The following is a 21,429-nucleotide window of genomic DNA, read 5'->3' on the forward strand; positions in this document are numbered from 1 at the left end:
AAATCTTAAAGTTAATAATGCTACCTATGTAGTACTGGAAAAAAAAAAAAGCCATACTTGAGTTGGTGTGATTCTTGACCTTGTTATATACCAACTGCATGTTAATAGCATAAAGATATGGATTTTGGAGCCCAACTGCCTATGTTTACACACCAGCTTTGCTCATTACTAGCTATGCAGGCAAGGACTTAACTGCTCTGTGCCTAGATTTCATCTGTAAAATGGGAATAAAAATAGTATTTACCTCATGGAGTGATGGGAAGGTTAATGGGTTTATATACTTAGAGTGTCTAACACATTGTTATGCTAGACAAATACTTATCTTTTCACTAATCTTTCTTGCTTCTGCTTACTCATGCATAAAGTGAAAATAATAACACCAATCTCAAAAATTAATTGAGATATTTTATGGAAAATACTTAGCATAGACTGGCATATATATGGTAGAAATTCAATAAATGACAATAATTATTAACATTAATTCAAAATGAATTTTTACATTTTTTCTAATATTGTTGTCCCTATGGTCTCCAGTGTTGATTAGAAATAATTTACAAGAGAGTATGAAACATTCTTTTTCTCTAATGGGTTTAAAAGCACTGTAGAAACCAAGTAAACTAACTGAGATTGTAGACTAAATGTGATAATATTTGAAAGGTATCCAGCACCAAGCAGATCTCAATAAATGGTGTTCCTTTCCCATAGCTCTTTAAGATTCAATACCATGTTGTATGTGATAACTACACAAATAGGTTTTAAATCTAATGATCTTTTCCCTTCCTTACCCCCATTTTCTTGGATTAATGTCTTTTTAGATTATCAACAATAAAAAATAAGAATTGTTGCTCCTATGAGGATGGGGAAGGAGGAAGCAATTTAACATACGTTAAATGCCAATTATTTGATTTCCACACGGTATCTCTATTTTTCAACACTACCCTGCCAACTAAGTTATTATCTCTTAATTACAGGTAAAGAAACCAAGGGATAAATAGTGCAAGGTCATAGAACCATTTAATGGCAGAGCTTTTAATTAATCTTTAGCAAATTTCTAGGATACAATGTAGTATTATTAACCATAGTCACCATGCTGTATATTAGATTTGTAGCATTTACTCATCCTGCATAACTGAAACTTTGTATCTTTTGACTAATATCTTCGTGTTTCCCCCTTGACATGTGCCTAGACTTATCCAGTTCCAAAAGTCATGCTACTTTCTTCCACTTACCTTCCTGCCTCTAAAAATAAATATCTTAGAAATACTAGAACTGAAAAAAATTGAATTACACAAGATTATGGGTAGGGCCTTCAATAATGGACCTTTAAAAACAACTGGGATTAATCACCATAAGTTTTATAGTTATAATTTGGAGACTAGTTCACAGATGTTAAGCCTAATCTATTTACCTCTTATTTTCTATATGGACTGTACATTTTATATAATGTTTTATCTCTTGTAGCTTCCATCACTTACCAGCTGAGTCAGCCTTGGGTTAGTCAACATCAGTTACCTCACGTGTAAAAGGGGGTAATTATAGCTGCCTCCTGGAATTACTATGCAAATTAACCAATGTATATCAAAGCACTTTGTAAACTGAAAGGTATTACACAAATATCAGTTATTACTATTACCACAATTCTTATGAATTCTAAGAAGTATTTAATTAATATCTGCTCATAACTCAGGATGTTCTGGCCCTGAATATTGTTTGTAAAAAATACAAGCAAATGGCCAGGTGCAGTGGCTCACGCCTGTAATCCCAGGACTTTGGGAGGCTGAGGTGGGTGGATCACTTCAGGTCAGGAGTTCGAGACCAGCCTGACCAAAATGGTGAAACCCTGCCTCTACTAAAAATACAAAATTAGCTGGGCATGGTGGTGCATGCCTGTAATCCTAGCTACTTGGGAGGCTGAGGCAGTAGAATAGCTTGAATGCGAGAGACGAGGTTTCAGTGAGCCGAGATCGTGCCATTGCACTCCAGCCTGGGCAAGAAGAGTGAAACCCTGTCTCAAAAAACAAACAAACAAACAAAAATAAGCAAATGGCTTGGGCCACAGAATGAATAGAACTCCTGCTTAAGTATCCTTGCATGTAACTTTTACAATATTGTCTCCCATTATACCCTGGACCCTACTGAAACTGTCACAAGGAAGTCTTAGATACTAGTGGCTAATTCCTATTGTTCTTTTCCAATCTCAGTCACCCCCTGGAAGAAGCTGTTCCTGACTCATCAGTCTGGATTAGATGCCTTTTCTGAGCTCCACATAGCTTTCAGTACTGCTCTCCAACACAGCATGTATCACCTCTATTATATTTTTGGGTTTATTTGCCTGCCCCCCTCCTCCACACTTCCACTTTGCTGTCTTTTGGAAGATATGACACACTGGCAAATATTTGTTGAATAAATCAAAGTATGGAAAGTGAAAGATTGAATAAATGAAACGAGAGATTAATAAAATAAATGAAGAGAAATGTAGAGGAAAAGGAGAAAGAGAAAACATGGGAATTAAAGATAAATTAAGAGACATAAGCATTTAAATTACATACAGTATTAAAACAAGCATTTCCATATACAGCTGATGGGAATGTAAACTGAGACCAAGAAAATTCAATAAATCAATCTGATAGCAATATCAAGAGTTCTGTAAATATTCATTAATTCTATTATATTCAGTACACAAACGTTTACTGAGTATTATATATGTTCCAGGCACTCTTACTTGTGCTGGGACTAATCAATATACAAAACAGATAAGTCCCTGAGCCATAAAGCTTATAGCCCAGTACAGGATGACAGACAACAAACAAATACTCAAATAAAAATGATGTCAAGCAGGAATAAGCACTAGGGGGAAAAATAAAAGGGAACACAGGACGAAAGGGTGATCATGGATGGCTCATATTTATCTGAGGTCTGAGATGGCCTCTCTGATAAAATGGCTTTTGACCAGAGAGGTGAAGAAAGAAAAGCAAACCATGTGGACATGTGGATGTGGAAGGGAAAAACATTCAAGGCAGAAGGAGTGGCAAGCACAAACTTCCTGAAGCTGTCACAAGGAAGTCTGAGTATCAGTGAAGGGAGTGGTGGGGGATGAGGTCAGAGCAGCCAGCTGGAGTCAAATCATAAAGAGTCTCATAAATAAGGGCTTTAGATTTCACTCCAGATGACGTGATCTGAATTTAAAAGAGTAATGTATGGTGCAGCATGAGTAACAAAGGCAAAAATGGAAGCTGTTTAGGGAGCTATTGCAATAATCAAATGAGAGATGATATGAATTGACTAGTGTGCTGGTAGTGGAATGTGGCACATTGTGGATGTATTTTGAAGGTAAAACCCACAGAATTTGTTGATGGACTGCATATAGAATATGAAAGGTGGAAAAAAAGAGAAGGCAAACCCCAAGGTTTGTGACCCGAGCAACAGCTCCCATAGAACCGTCATTTATTAAGAAAAGGAAGACAAGCTGGGTGTGGTAGCTCACGCCTGTAATCCCAGCACTTTGGGAGGCTAAGGGCAGGGGGATCACTTGAGCTTGGGAGTTCGAGACTAGCCTGCCCAACATGGTGAAACCCTGTCTCTACAAAAAATGCAAAAATTAGCCCAGCGTGGTGGCGTATGCCTGCTATCCCAACTACTTGGAAGGCTGAGGTGGAAGAATTGCTTGAGCCCCAGGAGGCTGAGGCTGTAGTGAACTGAGATCGAGCCACTGAACTCCACCATGGGAGAAAGAGTGAGACCCTGTCTCAAAAAAAAGAGAGTAAGACTATGGAAGGACAGACTGGGAATAAAAAGCAAGAGTTTGTGTTTGGACATATTAAATATGCAATGTTTATAAGACAACCAAGTGAGATGCTGATTAGGCAGTGGAAATTTGGCATTTATATTAAATACATATATAATCAAGAGATGAAGGCAGAAAGATTGTATAAGCACAATAAGAAAATCCTAAAAATAAATGTCTATTAATAGGAAAGTACTTATGTAAATTATGGTTCAGTTATACGATAGGCTATTATACAGCTACTAAACATGTTTTTGAAGACTAAGAACATTAGAAAATTCTCAAGATACAATGTTAAAGCAAAAAATAAAAGCAAAAACTCTCTCATTGTACATAGTATGGTCCAAATTACATAAATAAACATACAGACATGGAAAAAACTCAAAGGAAAATATTTCAAGTGATTATCTCTCTGTGGTAGGAAAAACAGTAATTTTAGTAGTTTTTCTTTATATTTTTATTTTACAGTTTTTCTACAAATATATATTACTTTTATAATCAGAGAAAATGAAATTAGACAAAAATAAAACATTGAAAGAAAAAAATTAAGGAGGGCTATAAGGTAGATCAGTAGGTAATAAAAAGCAAATGGATATAAAGATGGAAAAAATATCTGGAGACATATATAAAGCAGTATTTTCAAGATGTGTTTTTACACAGTTATAGTTTGCCCCATTATCTATATTAATACAATTACCTAGAAGCAAAAAATGAACGACATAACCGAAAACTTATGAAATTTATAAATGGATAGTGTCGTAAGAATGTCTTTGGAATGCAATGATTGTATCTCACAATTTTCCTATATTTTGTTCAGGTAATTACTAATATTAATATAGTAACCTCACCCACAGCAGCTAATGATATAGGACAGGAGTCCTCAACTGGTCAGGTCTATGGCCTGTTAGGAACTGGCCACACAGCAGGAGGTGAGCAGTGAGCTTTACTGCCTGAGCTTCCCTTCCTGTCAGATCAGCCCTTGGCATTAGATTCTCAAAGGAGCGAACCCTACTGTGAACTGCACATGCGAAGGATCTAGGTCACATGCTCTTTATGAGAATTGAATGACTGATGATCTGAGGTGGAACCGTGAAACAGTTTCGTCTGGAAACCCATCCTGCCCCTGCCACCTGTCCATGGAAAAATTATCTTCCATGAAAGTGGTCCCTGGTGCCAAAAAGGTTAGGGACCACTGATATATGAGATGGCAGGAAATCACCCAGGGATTGCAAAGTGTCATGGACAATTGCTAAAGTATACATCTGTGGGCAATTAGGAATCAGATATCTTCTTGTCCTATATTATCACCTTATGGATGTATGAACATGAAAATAAACTCCTAGAAGAACAGACCATGTCTATTTTCTTGAGTCACAGTATAAATCCTCTTTCAGTGTCATACAGATTATGGCCAGAAATAAGCTTCACATTGTGTTCATGATAGTGGTTAACTTGTAAGAGGATAGGGACCAACTGATGGTTGGCTTCTACAGCGGTCCCTCCAAAATTCTCCATTGCCTATCATCAATCCTTTTTTGCATCAATGAACTAAAGAATGAAAGCAAGGATGAACTTACTCCATTAAAAATGTAATGCAACATTGATTAAATAACTATTCAAATTTTACATGTATAGCAACAATAGCTATATATATGCAATTACCATTTCCATAAAATTATAGAGCATAGTGTTGTGTGTTTATGTCTGGCTAACTCATGAGCACATAGGAAATGATAAATATCTATAGGAGACAGTTTTAAATTTCTCATTAGTGCTGCATTTTTGCTAATATTTATTTCCTTGAAAGCAAACAGCAGCTTAACGTGTTTTCTAATATATATTTGGATGTTCCCCTTGAATTAAGATTTGTTAGATTCGCCATTAGCATACCCACTCTCTCTGCTTCCTACTTCTAGTAGGATAGTTCTATGAATCATTCTTCATGGTTTATATAAGTAAAGCTATGTGGTTTAAAGTTTTGTGTGGTCAGTTTTCTCTTTATTGTTTATTTACATTAATAAAGAGAAAACTCTCCTTGAGGCTTCCACATAATGATCTATCTGTCTCACTAGTTTTGTCTCACTCCCCCCTTTCATTTCTACACTTTGCTTCAAAACATTCATTATAGTACCAGTCTCTATGTTGGAGAAATCAGAAACGCAACACAGAGCAAAACAAAATCTCAGAGACATTTGTTCATGAACCTTTAATTTGGTTAAGTTTTATAATGAACTTTGTAAAGTCTGTAAGGAGTCTGATGTCATGTTTTGCAGAACTTTTTAAGGGAAAAGCTACCTAGAGTTAGCTATTGAGAGTCACTATGAATTTTTTAAAAGGGCAAAATCAACAAATTTTCCACCAAAAACTCATATTTTAGCCAGAGGGAAAACTGATAGACTAGTTTATACCATATTTGCTTCCACTGATTTCTGTATTAGATTTTCATTGCAGCTGGTATTAGATATTCATTGTAGTCATAAAAATTAAGATTCTCAATGAAGCAGTCAGACTATATGACTCTCTGTAATAAAATATTCTAATGTGTTCTACAAGATAAATAAGTTGAAAAATCCATATACGTAGATTACAACATGTTAGAGCAGCTGCGTAATATTGTTGGCTACAGTTCCATAAATAATTTGAGGATATTTGCCAAAAAGTGGTTTTATTTGTATCACGGTTCATCTTAAAATCCTTGTTTTTTCAATAGTATTAATAACAGCTAACAATTATCAGGTACTTATTTTTGCCAAGCATGTTACATGTACTAACTCAGTTTATTGTCACAACAAACCTATGATGTAGAAAGTATTATTTTGCCCCTTTTATAAACGGCAACACAGAGGCAAAGGGGAGTTACATAACTGACTCAAGGTCACACAGCTAGGAAATGGTGTGATTCAAACCTAAGCAGGGTAGCTCCAGGACCCACACACCTAATCACTCTGTTATTCTACTGTAATTCTAAAGCCGGGTCAGTTGCCTGCTTCGGGTACTCTAGCTGTTTTCCACCATACTTGACTAAAAGTGACAGTGACAGGAGGCAGCCAAATGCCTAGGCAGATAGGGGTGGGTAACCAGTGAAACCCCACCTTCAAGCAAAAATAACAGCCTGAAACCCATGGCCCAAAGCGATAACTTCTACTCCTGTTCACCCACTCTCCCCTGACTGGTTCTTTCTGGATAATGCCTTTTTACCAATCAAATGTTGCCTTTTCCAAAACTACCTATGGCCTGTCCTGCCCTCATCCTATGTATATAAAGACCCCAGGCTCAGTCAATAATTAGTGAACTGGGAGATGCAGACCCTCCCTCAATTGGAGTGGACACCATCTAATCAGCTGCCAGTGCAGCTAGGATAAAAGCAGGCAGAGGAACATGGAAAGACTAGACTGGCTTAGTCTTCCAGCCTACATCTTTCTCCTGTGCTGGGTGCTTTCTGCCCTCAAACAATAGACTCCAAGTTCTTCAGCTTTGGGACTCTTGGGCCTTTGACCACAGACTGAAGGCTGCACTGCTGGCTTCCCTACTTTTGAGATTTTGGGACTTGGACTGGCTTCCTTGCCTCTCAGCTTGCAGATGGCCTATTGTGGGACCTCACCTTGTGATCATGTGAGTCAGTACTCCTTAATAAACTCCCCTTATACATCCATCTCCTCTTATGCATCCATCCTATTATTTCTGTTCCTCCAGAGAACCCTGACTACAGCCTGACTTCAGGGAAGAAGACCTGTTCTTCCTGTCCCCTCTCTAGCTCCCCTCCCTGCTGAGAGACGTTTTCATCGCTCAGTCAAATTATCCGCCTTCACTATCATTTAATCATCTGTGTGACCTCATTCTTCATGGATGCTGGACGAGAGCTTGGGACCACTGAGTGCAGGTACTCAGAAAGGCTGTCACACCAGACCTTGCCATCACCAGAGGAGGGCAGCCGCCCCACACCATGAGGCAAGGGGCCAACTGAGCTGCTAACATACTGCTGTCTACAAATGGCAGAACTAAAAGAGTACTGTGACACCCTCTCTGGGGCTATGGGATTACGGGCACCCTCACCTGGATGCCACCATGCTCCCCTCCAGGAGACATGCCTGGTCTGGCCATGGGCCCCACACGGAGCTTGCTCCTGTGCCAGTGCCTGAAGCAACCAGCTGGATCCCACACTCACTCACTCACATGCTCCCTCCCACAAGGGGTTGAGCACGGTGGGCCAAGTAGACAGGGTGCCCCTACCGCGAGTCCAGTGAAGGGGCCAAGAGAAATCCTGCATCAAAAGCATATAAGAAAAGATTTCTTTCCTGTATAAGAAGAAACTTCTAGTTCATTCAGAATGGTTTTAAGTCATTAAATGTAAACTAAAAAGAAGAGAGGCTAGAACATGCTTGTACTGTACTCTGATGAGGTGTTGTCTGATCCTTCGAGAGCTTGTTCCTAATGGGTACCATAAACCTTGAGCCATTATTAAGGGACAGTTTATATAAAACACAATTAATAATTGGCAAGTTTGTGTAACTTAGCTCAGTGTTTCTCAAACTTGGGTACTTAAGTGTACCTTGGGGTTTGTGGTATTTGCCAGGGATTACGAATATCTTCAGAAAACCTTTCTGGTGTGTCGATTTCATTTTAAGACTCGGAAGAAAAATAACGTAGTTTGTAATAAGAATATTTTTACTTTAAAGCAAACAATATTCTGCAAGCTTTTGTGATAAAATATACAACATTTTATGTGTTTTTATGCTTGGGCAGAAATCTTCATGTTCTACCTCAGAGCCTGAGGAGAACAAGTTTATTTTCTAAGTTAAGGGCATGTGAGTAGAAACATTTGACAAACAGTGGTCTGGCTTCTAACCAGTTCTAATCCACAAAGTTAAACAATAAGAGATAAGAAAAACAGAACAAAAAGAAACAAATAACAGTGGCAAATACTTATGCTGTTCCTGAAAGACTACTCCATAGGTAATAAAAACTATAAACATGGTCAGTAGTCAAAACAGTCTGACTAAGCCAGGTCTGCTCTTCACATGGAACATGGGCTATTAAACCTTGCTCTGAGATATAGCTCGGATTTCTCTATTCCTCTTCTCTTCCATTGCTACCCTCACTTCAGTCCCAGGTGTCATAATCTTTTCCCTCTTTTTTTCCAGTGGTCTCTCTACTCCACACAGCAGCCAGAACTTTTTTTTTTTTTTTTAAACATAAATCAGATCAGTTTTCCTGATTAGTACTCTTCAATGAATTCACAATGAACTTAAAATTAGACCTACACTTTCTCATTACCTGTGAAGTCCTACTTCTGCTTCCTGCTTCCTTATCTAACCTAATTTTCTGCCTGCTCCCATTATCTCATCTCTTTCTGGCCAAACTGGACTTTATGTTGCTGGAACACAGTAAACTTATTCCTGCCTCAATGACTTTGGCTTTGCTATTCCCTCTTCTTGGAATGCTATTTCTCTGATCTTTAATCACCACTTTCTATTTTTTTATTCAGGTCTCAGTCCATATGCTATCTCCTGAGAGAGGCACTCCCTGGTTATCCTACTTCATATTGTTGTCTTCCCCAATCACTGCTCATCACATTATCCTATTTTACTTTCTTTGTAGCACTTAGCACTAACTGAACTTAATGCACTTATTTATACATCTCTTATTCAATATACTAAAATGTAAATTCCATGAGGGCAAGCACCTTGACCAGTTTGTTCACCATTGTGACTTTGTTGCTAATAACTATGCTTGACATGGGTAGAAGCTGAATATTCACTGAATGAGCAAATAACTGAATGAAGGAGAAAAGGCAACTTGAACATATATTAGATGACATGGCTAGTAAGCTAGTGTTCTATAATTCGGAGACAAGAGAGTAGATGTGGACTCCAGACTGATGAGATTATGTCTGTTCAGTAAGTGACAGAGTCAAACTGGTGAATATTAGAGTTACAGTTTGGGGCAGTTCTTGTAAAGTGTCTGTAGACAAGAAATCTTTATTGAGGCTTTTTTTATATGATGCTTTTTAATGAACTAAATGATGTGAGGGGCCAATAAGTAGAGGCAGCCAGAAAGACACACTAAATTCACAGCTAGGTAAACCTGGTTTCTAACACTGAGAAATATATCTCTTATAGTTATAATTTAGGTCCCTGGGTTTCATAATGCTATTTATCACATTCATAACTTGGGAAATTAGGTCCCTACATCTTGAAAGAGCAGTTTTACTTTGCATTACCAATTTTTTTGTTTCATTTTAGTACTGTTTGCATATCCTAAGTATTTTCAGCCAGATAGTGATGATGTGTGGTTTGCCTCTCTTCTGAGTAACTAGGGAAAACTTGGCCCAGTAAAGATAGAACTCATAGTTACAGGTAACATACAAAATAGACACTGTTACCAGGTAATCCTTGATTGAAGATAGTTTTTCATAATTGCCTCTTTCTTACTCCAGCCAAAAAAATAGTGCACATATACATGGGCTCTAAATCTGATTATACTACTTACAAATACTGGACCAGGGAAAGCCAACAAATCACTCTGGGCCCTGTGTCTCTGGCCCAACCAAAAAAGAGAGATTAGACTATATATTTATTTATGGCCCTTTCTATTCTGACAGTCTATAATGCCTGAGACAAAAACAATCTCAGTATTGTTGTAATAGCTTTATTTTCCAAAAATTGAAAATCAGATATCTACATCACAATGAATGCCGATTTATAGGGACTCAGCGAGCATGCTACTAAGAGATTGTATCCAAAACTTTTTTTATTTGTGCCTTTTCTTCTAAATTCATGGAAAAATACAACTTCCCAGTTTATGCAGGTGTACATTTCTTTAATAGAAATAGATTAAAAAATCTACCTAGGTTATTGTAGAATTATTTGAATCAAAATTGCTTTAAAATTCTTACCGTACATCCATAACAAACATGACTATAAATCAGGAAAGTAGAGAAACATTTATTACAATAGATTAAGATATGAATACATGGAACAAAAGTTTTCCAATTTGATGTGATTTTATAGGTTATGGGAAAGTTCCCATTTCACAGACATGTTTCCCTACTGGCCCAAGTTCCGTTATTAGAGATTTATTTTCTTGATTTACTATTTTAGGAAAATACAAAGTAGGTCTCAAACATAAGCACCTAAATGAACTTAGAATAATAATTTATAGAGCCTTCTAAAAATGACAACATTCGTGCATGTTAACATATTAAAACTTCACAATTCCATGAAGAAATTAGAAGATCCTTTATAGCGAATCTACGGATGAGAAAATCAAGACTCATAGAGATGAACTGACTTGTTCAGAGTTGTCTAGGTAGTAAGTGGTAGGACGAGCACTACCAACCAGGGATGCAGGGATGGGGCCTTTGAAAACAGACAGACCTGAATTCAAATTTTGATTCTATTTGATTGCTGTATGCTATGAGGCAATTACTTAACCTCTCTGAGAATTTTTTAATCTGTAAAAATCAAGAATAAGAATATCATATAAATAATATAGGAGCAATAATATATATTACAGCACTTATTGTTAATGGTGAATAGTAATGATCCTTTTGTTTTTATTACTCTATGTATTGTTAATCTTACAGCTAGGTTGCGTAGGAGAGAAGGAACAGGAATATAAAGATGATGCAAAGGTAGGTACCATTTTCCTTTGTGAGTCTTATATTTCAAGTTCTAATTCTTGCTTTCATTTTATTCTATTTCACATTCTTCTGTGAGTCTGCACAATCTATCCCACTACCACAAATGCCCTTCCTCATCTCTTGACTCTCTGACCAATGCCTACACAGTTTTCAAGTACTAATTAGTCATATCCTCTTTAAAACTTTCTTTGATGCCATAGGTTATTCCTATGGCATTCATGTATAACTCATACTCATTTAGCAGTATTTCCTAAGTGTCTCTTGTGGTGTTAGGGAACTCTGCTAGTGCTACATAAGGGCACTTTAGAGAACTGACCCTAGTTTTGCTTGCTTGCTTCTGTTAGTAATTCTCAGACTTTTGAATTTTACAGATAGTTAACATTTAAAAAATGAAGACTAACAAAAAGTTGCCAATTTTTCTCTTCTAAGTAAAAACATAATAAATAATTGCCAAATTCTTTTACAAAAGAAAGGGCATTTTGATTACAAAATATATAATCTCAAGATTTTGAAAAAAATTAATAAATTAGGCTTTGTGGAAAACTTCATGGAGGGGGTTCTGCATAAATTAGGGAACAGGCATTGGGGAATCCATTGATTTACACATTTTTTTTGCCTCAATTGGATAGTTCTTAGATGCTATTTCTTATTCATTTATGCATCTCTAGTGCAGCACCAGGTGTCTTATAGGAAGTATTCAATTAATATTTATGAATGAGAAAGTGAATCTGCCTCTGAGCAAATACCTCTGAGACCCATGGTAATGCCTACAGTGTGAAGCACCTATGAGAGAACACCAACAATGGTAAGAGAGTGGTGGAGGGGTGTGTATGTGTATGTTTATGTGTGTGAACTAACATAATTTACTTTAACAGTTTGCCAGGCACCAACCATTCTGATTTTGTAGGGAAATACTAGTGAGACTGTCCTCTAGGGGAACAGGAGAGGGGGCAGGGGCAGGATCTAAGATATTGAGGCATATCTCATGTGTACCGTAAAAATATTTCATGTGACATCTGAAGTGGATTAAGATTACAGTAAGTATAGTTACTGTAAATAGATACCATTCGTTGAGTACTTCTAATATGCCAGGCACCTTTCTAAGTTCTTTGCATTCATTAGCTCACTTAATCATTACAACAACCTATTGAGATAGATTCACTTTCTATTCCCCTGTACAGGTGAGAAAACTGAAGCTTGCAGAGGTTAAATGACTTGCCCAGGGTCACACAGTCAGTGGTAGAGGTAGGTTTCAACTCTGGTCTAGTTGTTTTTAGAGCTCATCAAAACTCTGAGGTCCCTTTCTAGCCACATATTTCTATGATGAACATAGTTTTATATGACTTGGTTTTCATTTTTAATATTAGAAAATTAAAACGTTTTCTCTTAGCTAGGATTTTAAAGCTGTTAAGGCACTCAGTTTTTCTACTTATTAACAAAAGCTATGTGACCATAAGCAAGTTCCATAACCTCTTTGAACTTCAGTGTCTACATCTCTAAAATGGAGATGAAAGCCTTTTTCTGTGTGTTTTTCGGAGGATTAAATGGATAGTGTATAAAAATAGCTAGCAGAGGGTCTGGATTATGAAGGGGCTTGAATAAATGTTAATTTGCTATGGGGCCTAGTAACATAAAGTGACGTTTCTAAATTAAAATCATATCAAATATTAGTAATAGGATGAGAGCAAAGAGATCATCACTCTGGTGGATAAAGGTGCCTGTATTTACAGAATTCCTTAGAGAGCCATGAGGATTATCTTTGCTGTAGCCCTCATTTTAATTAAGAGCATAGAGATCAGACATTTCAGCATAGGAAGAAGCTTGTATTTGATTTACATGGATGCACATTTTCAGCATCCAAACATTCCATTCCTTGGCTAAAGATATAAAGAGCTACTTCAGCAAACCTGATATTGCAAAATAAATGGAAAATGCTTAATCATTTAAAAAGATACACCAAAGAACAGAAAGATCAAAGCATGCACATATACCAGTGAGGAAAGCTTTCCTCACCGGCAGAAAGTCTCTACTTTTTGAAAGGCTGACAAATGACTTCAGTTAGACAGGCAGGGTATAAAATCAAAACAACCCATCTATCATTCTTTACACACAAACACATATCGAAATTAAGCACACATATGTACACATGTAATCTCATTTTTGATAAAAGTATTGTTCATGGAGAAAAGTTGTGGAACAATGTGTAAAATATAAACTCATTTTGGAAAAATAATGTCAGGCCCCACGTATATCTGAAAATACATTTGTATATGTTTGTAAGAACATGGAGAAGGTATGAAAGGTTTATGCCAGGTCGTCACCTTGGGTACCCCGGGACAGGTCACTCTGGAGGGAGTTTGGGGGAAATTTTTGTTCCTTGATCTTCTTTGTATTCCTTTGCCAAATGTAATGACCAGTTAAAGACAAAAAGTTTTTACATTTACATTTCTTTATTATTCATTTACCCATTGAATTCCACTAACCAAATATATAATATTGGCATGCTACTTCCTTCCTTTTGAATCTCAGCACTATCTTCTCTTCTCAAGTATTAATACTTACCTTACAGTATGGCTGTAAAGCTTAAATGTGATCAGATATAGAAAGTCTTAATAAATGGCAAAGTGATGTATAAGTGTATCTTACTATTTATTCACAAATATTTTGTGATTTTGCTGCCTATCAGAGGACAATGACCAGTTGCAATGCACCTGAGGCAAAACTACAATAAGGTTGAATGGGACTCAGAAGCTTTAGTTAGCATCCAAAACAACACCTGACATGTTAGGCAAATGTGATTTCTTTCTGGTAATAAGAGCAAATCCAATTAACTAACAGGCATATCTGACCTGGTGTAGTCGTCGTCAACAAGCATGTGCTTTGGAATTGGTGAGTACCTTCCTGGAGAGATGGGTGGCAGGGAGGTTTTATATTCTAAAGTGCCATTGTTGCCAGAGAGTAGATGGTTTTCCATTGGTGGAGAATAAGCTAAGAGGTGGGGGAAAAAGAGAAAAGAAACCTGTTATGTGGGTGATTCAATGTGTCATGCTATACTTCAGAAAAATGTATTAAAAACAGAAAGGCTTTGCTGCATGCCAAGGATTTTCTTGTCCTCCAAGAGGGGGGAGTTGCAGTTTATTTGCATTTAATATATACAAGCACATGGTGACCTTTAGGATAGGAAAGACTTAATAATAGTTAAGTCTGTAATGCCAGTTAGTCTAATTTGGTGAAGAGAAGAACTGGAGAAGAGATCCAGCACACATATTTTCAGAACAATGATTAATTTTCTATTAAAATAAAATGTTAGCTTTCTAATTTCAGAGCTCACATTGTTTTCACATAATTAATATCCAATTATTGAGAGCAAAAGCCTCCTAAGGATCAGGTTCTCCTATGAGACTTTCTCCCAAAATATACTCTATTCCCATCCCACAAAGGCCAAGAACTCTGGCCTTTCTTTTTCATTCCTCCTTCCTAATGTATCTCCCTTTTAGGTGACTGAAAACACCTCCTAACTGGGTCTCTTGCTCCTTTCTCTCTCCTCAAATCCATTTTATATGTTGAGATGAGGTAAAATCTCTTGAAATTCAGCTTGACCACACTATTCTCTTACTTAAATGTTCTCCATTGTCGTTATGTATTTAATATAGTATAAACTCTCCTCTTTGCCATTCTTGCAAGATCAATCAATTTTAATACCCCCCAACACGTATCCTATGATCCTCAAACATAGGCTGTGCTTCCTGACATCTGTACCTTTGTTCCACTGTACCACCTACCTAGAATTTGCCTCTCCTACCTAACCCATCTCAGATGTTGAAATCTAATTCTGAAGATGCAACTGAAATGCCATCCTATGCATATTTTTCTGATGTTCCAAAGACAGATGATATATCTCTTTTCTTTGAGTTCCCAAATAACATTTATATTCACCTCTCCCATGGCATATGCACACCTCTTATTCTGCCAAATATTGCTTTTATTTATATATCTGAGTTAGCCTTCCTCCCAACAAAGCTCTTTGAAGGCCATGATTCTATCTCCTCTGCATCCCACATATTACCTTACAATGTGCCTTGTACATACTGAAATTACTCAATACATATTTGTTAGGTTTATTAGATTCGTCTTCTCCCTTTTCTCTCTTTGACATTGACCTTATATGCCCTGCAAGAAGTGGCTCACAGACTATCAGGGCTGATTTTGCTACATTCTTCCAGTTTGAAAAACTCTGAAAGTTAAAACTCTTTCATATTCTAAGGTAAGTCTGATCTCAATTTACTGCCAGCTTGAAAACATACATATTTTGGAGGTAAGTTGTTTCCGAATCATCATTAAGAAAAGCAATAGCTAATGCAATGGGCAGGAAATAAAATTGTTCAACACATTTCTCTCAAGAGAAACATGTAAGTCTGGGAGAACTTGAACAATTTGCTTGAGACCATACTACTAATTAATGGCCAGTTCTGAAGATGTTCCAAGTTTCCAGTCTCACAAATGGACTCTCAACATTTCAGAATGAGCAAGCTTACTACTGTTGACACAACTATCCCTTACATTTACATAACAAAGTAAATTGCTTCTAAATCTAGTCTTCAAAGGCAGAAACTTAGTTAAGATTCGTGTTGACCTATTAAGAAGAGGAGAACATATGAGGCTTATGCAACAGTGGAAATTTGAGGACCCCAGCATAGTCTCATTAGTTGTTAGTTGTTGCTGCAGAAGTCCCACTTCCAGCTCACCTCTATTGCCATAGTGACTGATAATTTTCTCCAGCTTACTTGCCAATATAACAAATTCAAGTAAAGTAAAAGCTATGTGATGGTGATTGAGGATCATAATTTCGCCATTCAATTGCAAGATCCCCTTTTTCAGGAAGAATCATAGAGCTACCTCTGGTCTATTTGCCAGTCTCTTTTCTAATCTACTACTACAGAGATCTGAATTTGGAAGAAATAATATGATGGCATGAGAGTGATCATGCTTTAGGAGCTTGAGAAATAGCCTTTCAAAATGTATTGCCCATACACTACTTTAATCACACTGTCCTCAACATTAAGCCTTTCCATAATGGTGGGCATGCCAACTCATTAGGAGATCTCATCTTCAAACAGGAGGTAAGGGCCTGCAAGGCAACATAGGAGTGGAGTTTAGGATACTCCCTCTGAAGTATTTCCAGAAGTTAACCAAGAGGGAAGGTACAAGTAGAACACTTTGTCAATAGTTTTATAGAATTCCAGTTCTGCAAGTATGGCATGCTATTTGAAGATGACAATGGTACTTACAGTGAGTAATATCAGGTGGACCATAAGGATCAGTCATATAAATGGTAGTGGGTTTGCCAACTTTTAAATAAACTACCTCTGATGTGTTCTTTAATATTGCTACTGCCTCTTCGTGTGTTACTTCTTCTAAACTGTAGTTGTTTACCTGAAAGGGTGAAAAAAATCAATATTAGAGTTAAATCTACGGAGCAGAAGAAAAATATTCAGGCAAGAAGATACCTGGAATTATAAATTGTGATAATTACTGTCCAGTATCCTTGACATAACAGATGAATTAAATGCATTAGTCAAAGCAGATAAGTACAATCAATGATTCTATAAAATAAGGTTGCTTCTGCCTTTTTTTAAATGAGGAAGTGATATACAGTAATGGAATTCAGAATAGTATTTGTGGAAAGGAAAATAAGGAGTCAAATGCCTTTTTTGTTATGCTGTAGTTTCTATGATATAAAAGTAACACATATTAGTGGAAGAAAACTTAAAAAAGAAGAAAATAAAAATCATTCATCATCTCCCTACTTAGATATATTTCCTTAAACAATTTTGACTTTATTATACACATTGTTTTGGAACCTGCTTTTTAAACCTAGAGTGACTAGTTGTTTGTAGCAGCAATGTAGTTTAACAAGATGACTTTTGTTTTCTGCAGAGCATTATGTTGCATGACTACAGTATAATGATCTAACCAGTTTCTTACTAGTGCATGTTTAGTTTGCTTCTAATTTTTTAAAACTATAAATAGTGTTGCACTAATCCTTTTTCTATATTTGTGCACAACTCTGATAATATTTCTTTGATATACATTTACCCATACAAGTGAAACTGCTGGACCAAACTATATGAACATTATCAGGGCTTTTGATACCTAGTGTGAAAGTGCCTGTTTCCCTCTGGAAAGATGAACCGGTTTACTCTCCAACCAGCATTATATGAGAGCCCTCATTTCCTTATAGCTTCGCCAAACCTTGATTTTTTCACTTTAAAATGGTTCTCATCAAAATGTCATTTAACATGAGTCTATTCAGAACACATGTCTTTTCAGGTGAGCAAGTTCAAGGGTACCCTATTGTCATTGCGTTAACAGAAATGCCTCTTTCTTTATTGCATGGAAAGCCTGTGATACAAATGATACACTGACTTCATGGCAGTGGCATTACAGTGGGTCTCTGCACCACTTCTCTGAAATGATTTTAAGATAATCTCTCTAAAAAGACTTAAACTTTGAGGAAATTAGAATAAACATTAATTCAGGAAGTATTTCAAATACCTAGGTTATCCATATCTGGCTACTATATAAAAAATAAATTTTATTGTGTATATATAAATTTTATTGTGTATATATGTCCATCATCATAGTTATAATTTTTTATGACAAGAGCAGCTAAAATCTACTTATTTCACAAAATTCCTAATATAATACAATTTTATTAACTATAGTCTTTATGTTACACATTAGACCTCTAGACTTGTTCATCCTACATATCTGCTACTTTTTATCCTTTCATCTATATCTCCCCATTTCCCACCTCCCCCTGTAACCACTGTTTGATCCTCTATCTCTGTATATTTGACTTTTATTTTTTAAGATTCCACATATAAGTGAGATCATGCAATATTGTTCCTTCTGTTCTGGCTTACTTCATTTAGCATAATGCCCTCCAAGTCTACCCATGTTGTGGTAAATGGCAGGATCTCCCATTTTTTAAGGCTGAATATTTCATTGTGCATATATACCACATTTTCTTTATACTTTTATCCACTGACAGGCATGAAGGTCGTTGCCATATCTTGGCTATTGTAAATAATGCTGCATTGAACATGGGAGTGCAGATATCTTTACAAGGTGGTGATTTCATCTTCTTTGGGTATATAACAAGACCAGAGATTGCTGGGTAACATGGTAAATCTATTTTTAATTTATTTAGGAGCCTGCATACTGTTTTCCATAATGGCTACACCAGTCTACATCCCAATCAATAGTGTACAAGTGCTCCCTTTTCTCCACATCCTCACTGACATTTGTTATTCTCATCTTTTTGATGATAGCCATCCTAACAGTTGTGAAGTGATATCTCTTGGCAGTTTAGATTTCCATTTCCTTGATGGTTAGTGATATTAAGCACCTTTTTTGCATACCTTTTGGACATTTTTGCATCTTCTTTGGAGAAATATTTATTCATGTCCTCTGTGCATTTTTAAAATTCTGTTAATTGTTTTTCTACTATTGAGTTGTATCAGTTCTTTATAAATTTTGGTTATTAACCTATCATCAGATATATGGTTTGCAATTTTTTTCCCAATTTGTTTCATTTTGTTGATTGTTTCCTTTGCTTTGCAGGAGATTTTGAATTTAATGTAGTCCTATTTATTTTTCCTTTTGTAGCCTGAGCTTTTAATGCGATATCCAAAACAACATTGTCAATGACAAGGTCAAGGAAGCTTTTCCCCTATGTTCTTTTCTAGAAATTTTATGGTTTTAGGTTTAACGTTTAGGTCTTTTAGCCAAATTGAGCTGATTTTTGCGTATGGCATTAGAGTCCAATTTCATTCTTTTGCATGTGGAGATTCCATTTTCCCAGTATCATTCATTGAAAAGACTAGCCTTTCTTCATCATGTTCTCTTATTTTCTTTGTCAAAACTTAGTTGACCATATATGTTTGAATTTATTTGGCTACTATTTCTTTAATGACATAATTGTTTAATTACTTTCCACTGGTATAATGTAAAATTAAAATAAATGTCCCAAAAGCATTGGACTGAATTCCTACAGTACATATTATCTATACTATCTAATTAGCACTTCAGCTATACCATATTTTGCAGCACTACTATTCGTAATCTTTATTATTTTGCTCCATGTTGCTATGTAAGTTCCATGTGCTAGTTAATCCTTGGTGATGTAGCCCAGGTTAGGGACTGTGGAACTGGAGAGAATTGAACCTGACTGACGTGTTTGAATGCTGGCTGTGAGTTCTCCATTAAGCCGTAAGCTTCTCCAGCACCTCTCACATTTCTCTTCTAGATAAGACATGTTCCCTTAAATCTTTTTTCATTTCAGTGTCTGGCATTTGTTTATTCACTGATCAAATGTTTACTGCATACCTGTTATGTGTCAGACTCTGGGCCAGATATTAGAGATATGATAAATAACAAAAATGATAATCAATAATCATAGTAAACACATATAGCCCATATTACATGCCAGGCACTATTTTAAAGTATTTTACATATATTAACACAATCAAACTTTCACGATAACTTATGAGGTAGCTATTATAATTACCTTATTTTACAGATGAGAAAAGTGTGTCTCCAAGAGGTTAAGAAACTTGCCCCAAGCCATTGATCTGGTAAGTGTCAGAGGCAGAATTCAAAGCTAGACAGTTTGGCTCCAGAAACCATGCTGTTAACCACTCAGCTATACTATTTCTTCCAGATAGACAAGGTCCTTGCTTTCATGAAACCCACATTAATAATAGACAATTGTTTGTGGAATGAATGGATAGAAGAATAGACTCATGCAGAGAGGGAGAATGTAGAGGAACTTCAGGTATGGAGAATACAGTTGATAATGGCAGCCCTTAATAATACAGAAATAACACGATAATAATAATAACTAACATTTATTTAATACTTGCATGCCATATATTTTAGGAGTCCTATGTCACATATTTTGACATGAATCATATAACTTATCATCAGAAGAGCTCCAGGAAGTAGATACTATTAATCAGGCAAATTTTACAGATGAGAAAAACTGTTTTTTAAAGAGATTAACTTGCAACAAAGAGGTCACACTGCCTCCAATTGTCAAAGCCATCAATTGGATCACAAGCCTCCTTACGAGATGAAAATGAGATTATATTTGTATGTTGATTCATTAAAAGCTAGGGCTCATATCACCTGTTCTTTCTCCCTTTAGGAGAACAGGGTTTCTTTCCGAGTTTACATATAAAAGTAGAATAAATTCCAAAGTATTATAAAAGCTTGAGGAATCATTATATTTCCTGCTTAATCCAGTGGTAATAGTATACTGCATCATCCTAATACACTGACCAGTCAAAAAATAAATAAGTAAAATGGAAAGCAGCTTAACATATCTCACTGATCTCACTGTCTTTTCAAAACCTTCTTATACATTTGATTAATCATTTATTTTAGGGCCGTTACCACTTGTGCCTAGATAATGATTTATTTTTTATTCTTTTTATTTTTTTGAGATGGAGTTTTGCTCTTGTTGCCCAGGCTGGAGTGCAATGGCGTGATCTTGGCTCACTGCAACCTCTGCCTCCCGGGTTCAAGCAATTCTCCTGCCTCAGCCTCCCGAGTAGCTGGGATTACAGGCATGTGCCACCACTGCCAGCTAATTTTGTATTTTTAGTAGAGACAGGGTTTCACCATGTTGGCCAGGCTGGTCTCAAACTCCTGACCTCAGGTGATTCACCCACCTCAGCCTCCCAAAGTGCTGGGATTACAGGCGTGAGCCACCGCACCTGGCCGATAATGAATATTTACATGTGATGTTCTATGGTTTAAAACGTATATGAAAGTGGGTGTTTCCTCTAAAAAAAAAAAAAGATTGCCTAAGGCAGCTTTTAATACTGTGACTATGGCCCACAAAAACATCTATACTGAGAGAACAGAAGAGAAACAGTATCTGGTGGCATAACACAGGGGGAATGAGAAGTCAATAATAATTAAAAATAAAAACCAA

General features: G+C 36.4%; 1 protein-coding gene across 33 annotated transcripts in view; it reads right to left on the bottom strand.

Moving 5' to 3' along the window:
• DLG2 (discs large MAGUK scaffold protein 2) overlaps positions 1 to 21,429 on the bottom strand; it is a 2,168,441-nt gene that overhangs the window by 494,429 nt on the left and 1,652,583 nt on the right. For all 33 annotated transcript variants that reach the window (XM_063783330.1, XM_063783332.1, XM_063783324.1 and 30 more), the window contains 2 exons: positions 16,715 to 16,859; positions 14,276 to 14,414 (listed from right to left, as the gene is read on the bottom strand). In XM_063783330.1, the coding sequence (XP_063639400.1) occupies positions 14,276 to 14,414; positions 16,715 to 16,859 (284 nt within the window). The remainder of the gene's footprint in view (positions 1 to 14,275; positions 14,415 to 16,714; positions 16,860 to 21,429) is intronic.

Source organism: Pan troglodytes, chromosome 9 (assembly GCF_028858775.2).
Source record: "Pan troglodytes isolate AG18354 chromosome 9, NHGRI_mPanTro3-v2.0_pri, whole genome shotgun sequence".
Classification (NCBI taxonomy): domain Eukaryota; kingdom Metazoa; phylum Chordata; class Mammalia; order Primates; family Hominidae; genus Pan; species Pan troglodytes.